Below are 10,300 nucleotides of genomic sequence, written 5' to 3'. Positions count from 1 at the left end.
GTCCTTTTCCCGACGAGGAAAGCCGCCCCCAGATGAATAGATGATCGATTCAGCGGCAGGGCTCAGGCCAACGCTTTTTGTTCGCTAGCCCATTAAACTACTGGTCACCAAGACCAAGCCAAGCAGTGGCTGGGTACGCGACGCTGTCGCCGTCCGGGAGCGGTGGCCGGCACAAATTCCCCGGCACTCCGCGACGGCTCCGCTCGGCGTCCGCCCGCTGAACGCCGAGGCCACGTACTCCACGTAGGTGGGGGGTCCAAGTGGAGAGCGTGGGGCGCGGCCTGCCGTTTCATGGTGGCCGTCGCCTTCCTGGCGCTGGATATGGACGGGAGCTTCGGAGTCCATGAATCCTATACGCACATCCAGTGCGTCCCCCCTTGTCAAACTTTTGAGGATGGCAAAACGTAGTTGCTGTCAGCTCATCTTGTGCGTGCAATGCACCTCTCAGATACTTCATTTCGACTTGTTTTGCACAGGCAAAAAATGAAACATTTCTGATATTTACAGGGGGAGCAGAGTACACTTCCAGGGAAGAAAGCACAGCGCAACTTAGCATACATCCTCCTAGGATTAGATAGCAGTACTAGTGGTTTACTACGTACAAGCGACAACTGCATCTTATTGCACTACACCTCTACACTACTAGTAGAGTTTATTACGACGGCACACAGGCTGCTAACAATATAGACTGGTCACTGGTACGATAACCATACTCGCGGCTTACTTATTTACAGTCACGCAGGATGCAATGTAACCAGCCACTGAGGGCAGTCTGGCCTCCTTCCGGCCAGGGAGTAGTATGCAAGAACCTGAGCTTGGTTATCAACACAAGGCTGTCCATCTGCCATCATCCGATATACGTTCTCGGGGCTGGGAGGTGCAAACTCGATGTTCCAGAAGGGCCTGGCCATGAGCAGGAGGTCCTGTCCTGTTGGAGAGGCCCTGTACCCCTGCACCCATATGTACCTCAGCGAGGGCATCTGGAGAACGGCGACTGCCAGGGCTCGCTCGCTGAAGCAGCAGCTCCTCAGCTCCAGCTTCCGCAGGTTGGTGCACCCCATTGCGAACTGGATCAAACCATTGTCCGACTCACCGACGTTGCCTAGCAGCATGTACTGGATGTTTCCACTGTACTGACCAATGTAGCCAAGGCCTACATCAGAAAGCCCTCCCGGTCTCAGGTAGAAGGCAAACCTCCGGAGCTTGGTGCAGTTCCTCAACAGAGCACGGACACCATTGTCAAGCGGTAGGTCTGTTATTTCCTTCTGCTGGTCAAGTAGAACAATCCGGAAGTCATAGAGATTCTTGCAGAAAGTCCCAATGGATTCCAGGGCTCCGTTGGTGATATCAGATACATAGGCAGCTATGTACTCCAGTTCACGGCAACCAACAGCTACCGCTGTCAAGCCTATCTGAGAGACTCCTCCTTGCTCTTCTTGACCTGGATCATCCTCACCCCGCTCAATTCGTAGTCTTCGAAGCTTCTTGCACGTATCAGCAACAACTTCTAGTCCTCTGTCCCCAATCACATTCCTCACCTGTTGAGAGTGTCTATCTTGTCAGTTGAATGAAATATTTGCTATTTTCAGATGCAAATACAATAGAATATATGTGCAAAAGCATTACCTCAAGAACCAGTAGGTTGGGGCATTTAGCAATAATCTGGCAATGATCTTCAGTGGTGAGCAAAGTGTACTGCAAATCCAGTTTCTTCAGTGTCGCAGAAAAAGGAAAGATAATAGGCATCTCATTTTTACCCATGAAGGTAAGTCCCCCCAAGAAGCATAGTCTGGGTGGGAATTTAACCTTTTCATACTTGGTGTACTCTCCTACTTCAGAAAATGATCCTCCAGCAAATTCTTGTAATGCTTTGGAGGTTTGCAGAAAACCGATCAGATCCGAAAGATCGCAATCACTAATCTTCAAAGAAAGCAGTGATTTACAGTTCTTTGCAAGAAGCTCCAGATCTGATGGCTCCACTTTGAGCTCAGTCATGTAGAAGTTTAGTGTCACAAGAACAGAGTTGTTGACAGCCAGTTCATGGAGCCACTCACTGCCCTTATCGTCAATTATGCATTCTTCCAGGAATAAAGTTCTCAAAGATCTGTCGAGACAATTTAGAATGACATGTTACGTTGATAATCCCAGGCAATCATAGCAGCTAGAACGATGTATTCACTGTCAGCAGGATTATAACATTAAAAAAATGCTAGAGAGACGTAGGTATAGAAAAGCAAAGGCAAGATGATTGAGCAAATGACATGCAACCAGAGAAGTCACCACAGTTTGTTGCTTCAGTATCTAAATGGAAATTACTAGTTTCAATACACAAAAGTAATGGTTGACTCCTTGAATATGGAGCCATATATATCAAATGCAAAACATTCATGTGCATTCATTATTCAATGTACTTAGTCAACTGGTTCAAAATCATCACTACAGAATTCTAATCAAAAAATAAAAACCATCTTAGATACTTTGGGCATAAAGAGAAAGAAGGGAGAGATGCTGCTTGAAATATAAGACACCGTACCATATGAATGTGATCATGGTAGAATTGATTGATAACTGGAACCAACTACGTGCAAAGCTGCCACTGAATTTTTGCCAAAAATATGTTTCATTAAGGACATAGTAGTCCTGTTCAATTCCAATCAGCACGGTACCCGAGTACCCATGGGAACGATAGATCACCCGCCAGTTTGGCGATAACTCAAACTAGCTTGCTTGTGCAAAACTGTGTTTACTATGAACTTCATGTGTCCAGACCAAGTACATATTGAGATGGGGGGAAAATACTGGGCAAAGAAACGATCAAGCCACAACTACTCTGAACTGTGCATATCTAATGCTCATACCAATTTGTTCAAGAAATTCTTGCGTGTCATGACCTAAGATTCTGCATCTTGCCGTATTCGAACATGAACACGGTTCAGGCTTATCTGTTACTCCGTTTAGGAACATCCCCGCCGGCCGGATAAATCACGATTTCTCTAAGAGGCGCCGCAGATCACCAGAGCAGGGAACCGGAAGAATTGCTAGTACCTGCAAGAGCGGGCGATGAGGCGAAGGGCGTCCGTCGAGAAGTCGGAGCACTTGTCGAGCTTGAGCACCTGCAGCATGTGGCCGCGCGCGCGGACGAGCACGGCGACGTCCTCGTCGGTGACGGTCATGCGGCGCAGGTGGATCGCCTTGAGGCACTCGAGCGGCGCGGCGAGCTGGGCGAGCCAGGGCGCGGCGTAGGCGCCCCAGTCCTCGGGTATGAGCCCGTACATGGCGGCGCGGGGCTTCCCCTTGAGCGCGAGCGACTCGAGGCGCGGGAACCTGGCCAGCAGCCGCGCGGGCTCCACGGCGTAGCAGAAGCCGACGGTGACGTGCTTGCGCGAGAGCGCGTCGATGCGGTGCCAGCGGCGGCACACGAGCGAGGCGGCCTCCCGGTCGCGCGGGTCGTCCACGTAGCCGAACACGAGGTGCAGCGCCTCCTCGGGGACGCCGCCGCCGCCGTCGAAGCTGAGCGCGCGGCTCAGCCGGCGCGGCTCCGGCACCTCGCCGCCCATCGGGCCCGGATCGGCTACCGCGCGGGGCCGGCTCTCCGGAGATCCAGGCCGAGCCGGGGCATGGAGATTTTTGCTGCCCCTTCCTGCTTGGGATTTCTGTGAGAGGACGGGAGGGGGAGGGGAGGGGAGGAGAGGCGGAGGGAATTATTGGAGGGAGAAGGGGGGGATTGGAGAAGGCAGCAGCGTTTACTTCGTTCCTGCGCCGATCAGCCGGTGGTGCCGCGCCACGTAAGCACCGGAGTGGAGGTGATAAATGGCGTCGCCCGCCGGGCACGCCACAGTGCTCACTGAGCTGCACCACAACCAGCTCAAAAGGCTGTTGGGGGGCTGGGCCCTCTGTCTGTCGCAAGAACTGACCCTTTTTTTTTTGCGATTCTTCTTTCCAAATTCTCGCGAAAAATATCGGAGTCGATTGCACTCAAAATTCAGCAACTCATGGGCCAGACGTATGGTTGAACGAAACGTAGAAGAATTTCGTGTATTGTATATATCTTGATGAGGTGAAGGTTGGAAAAAGGACAAAAAAAATAAACAAGAAAAAATGGTACGAGCTAATCATGTGGCGTGATGTCTAGCGGGCGGTGGATCTGGTCTGCCATCAGCGGATAAACCCTTCTTTTCTTCTGCAAGATTGCGCGGCGTACCACTGCTCTTAATGGAGCCCATCGACGCCTTGTTGGCTCTTACGTGTTCTAGTAGCCCGACCGTCTAAAATTAATTTTACAGGTGTCGTTTTCAGGAGGGCACCATTGGTCCATTGCTAGAAATGACAATACACCATTTGAAGGAGACCAGTCTACAGGCTATGGGATAAGTAGATCACACAATTTTTTCAGTAGCAGCACTACAAAACCGAAATTTGTGAAAGAAAATATAGTAGTACAATACTACGCGGTCGCTTTGTTGCTAACCGTATTCGGACGGGTGCCTAACTTATCGCACCAATTTTTTTTATTGTGAGTTGAGACTAAATATACCTCCGGTATTTTCATTAACCAGCTACGCCAATGCCTATCAAAGTCTAGCTTGTTTTCTAGTAAACTCTACGTCGTCTACGACTCAATTATTCATGCATGTGTCCCCGTCCCACACTGACAGAGCCAAATTTGGAATAGGCTCCCACCCAGTCTGCTCTTAAAAGCTCAAGTGGCCTCTCTTTTTTCTTTTTCTGTTGCTGTTGTGAACTTGTGATACTTGAACAAGTGGATGCAATTTTTTTATCCACTTTTTTCTTAAAAAAATAAAAGTCTGCACGATATTATTGTTGGAGTAATGGGCTTGGCCCATTACTTCTAAAGCATTAAAAGAATTTAAAGCCCACTATTAATGCTAGGGAATCAATGCTTAATTCCGTACCGGGAATTGAGGAGAATCTCAACCGACTTAAAAGGTGGACTTCGTGTACACCACTTGTGAAGCCGGTAAGAGGAGGACGGTGAACCACGCGCGCGCGCGCTCGCTCGCCGGGCCGGGCCGGGCCGGGCCGTGGTCGAGACGAGGCGCGGCGCGGCGCGGTGCGGTGCGGCCGGACGGGCGGTGCGGTGCGGTGCGGTGCGCGTGCGCGGCCAGACGTGACGTGCAGGTGCCGGTGCGGTGCGGTGCGACGTGATGTTCGTTGAACCTGAGGCACATTAACTGCCGCTCATCAAAGTCATTCATGATGTCCAGGTTCGTTGAACCTGAGGCATATCGTGCCTATATAAACCAGCACCCTCTCCTCTCATCCTCACTCATCTCAAGCACTCATCCAGGTACTCCTCTTCAGGAGACCTCTCCCTTCTCCCTCAGCTGCTTTCTGCCTTCCCCACCGCTAGCGAGAGCAGGGCCTCCGGAACCTCTGCTCGCTGAAGGTCCTGCACGGGATCCCCACCGCTAGCGAGAGCAGGGCCTCCGGAACCTCTGCTCGCTGAAGGTCCTGCACGGGACGCGGGCAATTAGGTTGACGCGACTGCTCGCTCCCTGAACGACTCCTTCGTCTACTTCCCGGCGTAGCTGTAGCAGCACCGTCCAAATTAGACCGGCTTAAATGCACTAACCATCATCTTAATACTTAATCCAGTTACTGTGCACTTAAAACGGTGTAACCTGACAGGCTGTCGGGTAAAATCCCGATTAAACTACTGTACTCCAGGATCACAATTGCACTTAGACCCGTACGAAGACGAGCACAGGTGTTACCCGCATACAAAAATCTTCAAATTAATTTACAACACCAGTTTTACATAAAAGTCTTAAATACAAACAACAGAGTTCAAACGCACAGCGGAAGTTTAAAACTGAGTTCGAAATACAATACGATAGCTACGACGACGATTAAAAGGTGAGCTCCACATCCTGCCCACCGATGTGACGCCAACCTGCCCAATCTTCACGGGGAAGACGGGGCCCACTCGACGGTCCAACCTGGAGGAAGCGGCTGTCCAATCCAGGACGCACAGATCTCCTCGAAGTCCGCAGGGACACAACCTGCTCAGAAGGGTTACAACAACAACCCTGAGTATACTAATACTCAGCAAGGCTTACCCGACTCTGGGTATACTTAGCCCATTACCTAGACATGCAAGGCTTTTTGGCTCTGGAGTTCTTTTGCTGAAAAGCTGCTAGAAGTGAATCCTTACTTTCAATATTTTAGCTCCATTTAGTATACCAAGTATTTCTGAGTTTGCCTATTCATCTAAAACACACATGATGGAACAGATTATCTTTTAGTAACTTCCAAACCAGTCTTTTCCATTCCGTTTTCATTCCACTTTCTTACTACGATGTGACAAAGTGGCCAAGGTTCTCTTAACCGAGAGAGACGGCGAATCGATCCGTTTTAACCTTGCAAGGTGGACCTAACTCACACGACACGCGTAAACCCCGTCGGGCCACACACGTCAACTGTTCCCATCATCACCCCGACGTCTGAATCACGCCTGCCAAAACCCGGGTGAAGGGTCCCTCACAGCGAACTCCCAGAGAACTAGGAGGCGACATACTCTCCCACACCCGCCATCATTCCACTCCCAGAGTAGCAGGTCGCGATTCAAAGAATCGTTGCAAATCAGGTAATTAGCTTACCGGTTTCGACTACCTCCTACTTCCGGCATGTGGTTAGTACTGTTCAAACTCAGTCATCACTGCCAACAACGGAACGGTCCTCAATCGACACAGGCGGAGATTTCTTTTCATCCATTCTATACCATTAATCCAACTCACTTCCGCCCGGTCTCCAATTCTCTTACTTAACAAAACATTTCAAAGCCAAGGCTAAGGGATCAAGATCCTAAACTCGCGAGTGACAGTAATCACTCGACTTCTACCGAAATCCTAATTAGCAAAGCATTTCTATCGACACCTGCATACTAGTATAGGCCCACGGTACCTAGGGAAACATGCATACTATGGTTCCATTCAACTCCTAGAACATAAATGCACAATACTCAAATAAATATTGAATAATTTAAATTAAGGTTATGCTCCGGGGCTTGCCTTGCAGGTCAGCGGGGTTAACTAGGTCTCCGGGGGCGTGCTCAACGGTGTCCTGCTGCTGCTCCTCTGCTCGTGGCTCCTGGACCGGCTCAGCAACTAGCTCGTGGATAGCTTCGTTCGCGGCGTCTACACGAATAAAATATGACATGCAACAGTTAGGATACGGTGCAACGCATGAGCACTTAATGCGATGAAAAGATTAACTCAAATTAGCCTGAACTGTTTCCTTCGAAAACAACTACTAAAACGACTTAGGTTAGCATGGATTAACAGGAGTTTGCTTTGCATGCACGAAACAATTAACTACCAACATTAAAATAAGGAAAGAGCATGGCTAGGGGCAAACTATAAGCAAAACCCTAACTTGCCTACAAGCTCTAGCACAAGAATTAACCAGCTTCACTTCAAAGCAGTAAGCATGCCACCCAAATTTTTCTAACATTTATTGATATAGAAACACATTTCTTTTAGCCCTAGAAAAGGAAAACAAACACTAACAGATGCACAATCAAGGACATAGGCTATGCATCTGAAAATTTTACTGAGGACTGCACATACAAGAAGTAAGCCACTGTGAATTTTTCATAATTTTTAGAGTTATAGAACAAGTGGTACAAAATAAACTAGGTTAAACACAAATTGAATTTTTATCAGACCAAAAGTGACAAAATTCATGCTTAAGTATTTTTCCTCTGAAGATCATGATTTTAGAAACCTAACAAAATTTGTTTTGCATTTTTCTGAATTTTCTACGAATTTTGATGCCATTATGAACTTTTCAGCCAAACTAAAGAAAAACAACTGAAAATATTAAAAAGGGGGGGGGAGGCTGACAGCCGGGCCCCACTTGTAAGGGAGCCCAGGCCCAGCTCCAGTCGCCCCCATCCCCTGCTTCGTCCGTGCCCGCGCGCCACGGCCGTGGCAGGCGCGGCGGCCAGGGCAAGGCGCGGCGGCACCCTTGCCGGCCCACGCCCAGGGCCAGCAGGCGGCCCGAGGCTCGCGGTGGGGGGCGCGGAGTCCCGCGCAGGGCGGCCCCGTGGCGGGCGCGCGGCGCGCAGAGCCGCCCGCGGTGGCGCGCGGCGGGAGCGGCGGCGGCGTTCCGGCGGCGGCAAGGCCAAGCGGCGGCGGGATGGGGCGGCGCAGGCTTCAGTGGGGTTGAGCGGCTGCGGGGCGTGCGGCGGTGGCCCGCGAGCGGGGGCAGGGAGGCCCGGCGGCATGCGCGGGCGGCGCTCAGCGCGTTCCGCGGCGGCGCGGCTCCGATTCGACGGCGGCGGCGCCGATTCGGATGGGGAAAAGCTCGGGAAGATAGAGGAGGGCGCGATTGAGCTCACCGGGGGTCGATTTGGGGCGGAGGATGGCCGAAAGGTGGTGCTCGACGTGGGGGTGGCGAAGCTCGGGGCGACGGCAATGGTGGCCACGGTCTGGTGCTCGACTTTGGCCGGGGTAGGGCACGGCCGCGCTCGTGGAGGGATGGAGGAGCTTCGGGGCGGGGTCGCACAGCTCGGAGTGCGACGGATTGAGGTGGGGCGGCGAAGGTTGGCCGGAGCGACGAACGACGGCGATGTCGCTCGGTTCTGCTCGCTCGAGCTCGACCTAGCTCAGAGGAAGGAGAATGGGGAACGGAACGGGAAGCTTCGAGGTCGTCTGCGAAGTGAAGAGCGGCGCTCAGACGCGATGGCCGACGCGTGGAAGCTCGCCGCCGTTCACAGTCGCCGGTATGGCGTCGGGGCACAGTGACGAACACAGTGGAGACACTGTTTCTTCGTTAAACGATTTTTGCCCGAGTTTGACCAGGTAAAACTCAATTTTTCATATGGGAACATGAAATTTGGCCAAAATAAAAGTTGTAGAGGAAAAGAAGATCTACAACTTTCGTTTTGGGCGGAAGTTGATTTGGAGCTCGGATCAAGGACAAAAACGAGATCGAACACTGCTAACTAGATGTTTGCTAAGCGAACGCGATTAGCGTTAACGACGAATTTGAGTCCACGATTAGCGAAATAACTCGGGATTAGCAGGACGATTAACACAGGGTGTTACAGCCTTCCCCCCTTAAAAGAATCTCGTCCCGAGATTCAGGCATGAAGGAAAAAAGATAGATGAGAGGGTTCGAAGGTGAATTACCTGGATGAGCGTTTAAAAACTCCGGATACTTGGATCTCAGGAATTCCTCCTTCTCCCAAGTAGCTTCATCTTCGGAGTGATTACTCCATTGAACTTTGAAGAATCGGTTGGTTGTGCGGCGAGTAACTCGATCCTTGCGATCAATAATCTTGATAGGATACTCAGAATAAGTGAGATCAGATTCTAATTGAATTGAGTCACTTGCCACAGCTTCAGTCGGAATTCTAAGGCACATTCTGAGTTGCGATACATGAAAGATGTTATGAACTGCAGAAAGATTTGCTGGAAGATCCAACCGATAAGCCACAGGACCGCATCGTTCCACAATTGGATATGGACCGATGTAGCGGGGAGCTAGCTTTCCTTTTATTCCAAACCTTTGCACGCCTTTCCAAGGTGATACTTTTAGATAGACGTGGTCACCGACTTTAAAGACAAGTGGATCTCTTCTTTTATCCGCATAGCTCTTCTGTCGGGACTGTGCAATCTTTAAGTTGGCTTGGATAAGGCGGACTTGTTCTTCGGCCTCTTGAACCATGTCGGGCCCAAAGATTGTTCTTTCTCCGGTTTCAGACCAATTGAGAGGTGTACGGCATCGACGACCATACAGGGCTTCGAATGGTGCCATTTTGATGCTCTCTTGATAACTATTGTTATAAGAGAATTCAGCTAACGGCAAACATTGATCCCATTTCTGTGGATAGGTCAAAACACATGCACGAAGCATATCCTCCAAAATTTGATTTATCCTCTCCGTTTGGCCGTCTGTTTGAGGGTGATATGCAGAGCTACGAATAAGATGTGTTCCCAAGCAAGCATGTAATTGCTCCCAAAAACGAGCAACGAACTGAGTTCCTCGATCGGAAATGATAGTCTTTGGCACACCATGTAAACATAGTATGCGATCCATGTACAATTCCGCATATTGTTTGGTCAAGTACATCGTCTTAACTGGGAGGAAATGTGCCGACTTGGTTAATCTATCCACTATAACCCAAATAGAGTCGTAACCCTTTTGAGTTCGAGGTAAGCCGACGATGAAATCCATACTTATATCTTCCCATTTCCATTCTGGAATATTCAAGGGTTGAAGAGTCCCAGCTGGTCTGAGATGACTGGCTTTAACCCTCCGACAGATATCACAC

General features: G+C 50.2%; 1 protein-coding gene across 1 annotated transcript; it reads right to left on the bottom strand.

The window, feature by feature from the left end:
* Positions 1-436: 436 nt before the first annotated feature.
* LOC120708692 (coronatine-insensitive protein homolog 1a) lies at positions 437-3,838 on the bottom strand. Its single transcript, XM_039994069.1, has 3 exons — positions 3,046-3,838; positions 1,627-2,104; positions 437-1,538 (listed from the first exon to the last, which is right to left on the bottom strand). The coding sequence occupies exons 1-3, from the start codon at positions 3,555-3,557 to the stop codon at positions 735-737; spliced, it is 1,794 nt and encodes a 597-aa protein (XP_039850003.1). The 5' UTR covers positions 3,558-3,838; the 3' UTR covers positions 437-734.
* Between the last annotated feature and the right edge of the window lie 6,462 nt (positions 3,839-10,300).

The sequence above is a fragment of the Panicum virgatum genome, chromosome 5K (genome assembly GCF_016808335.1).
Source record: "Panicum virgatum strain AP13 chromosome 5K, P.virgatum_v5, whole genome shotgun sequence".
In the NCBI taxonomy this organism is placed as follows: domain Eukaryota; kingdom Viridiplantae; phylum Streptophyta; class Magnoliopsida; order Poales; family Poaceae; genus Panicum; species Panicum virgatum.
This window is presented reverse-complemented; position numbering and strand designations above follow the sequence as displayed.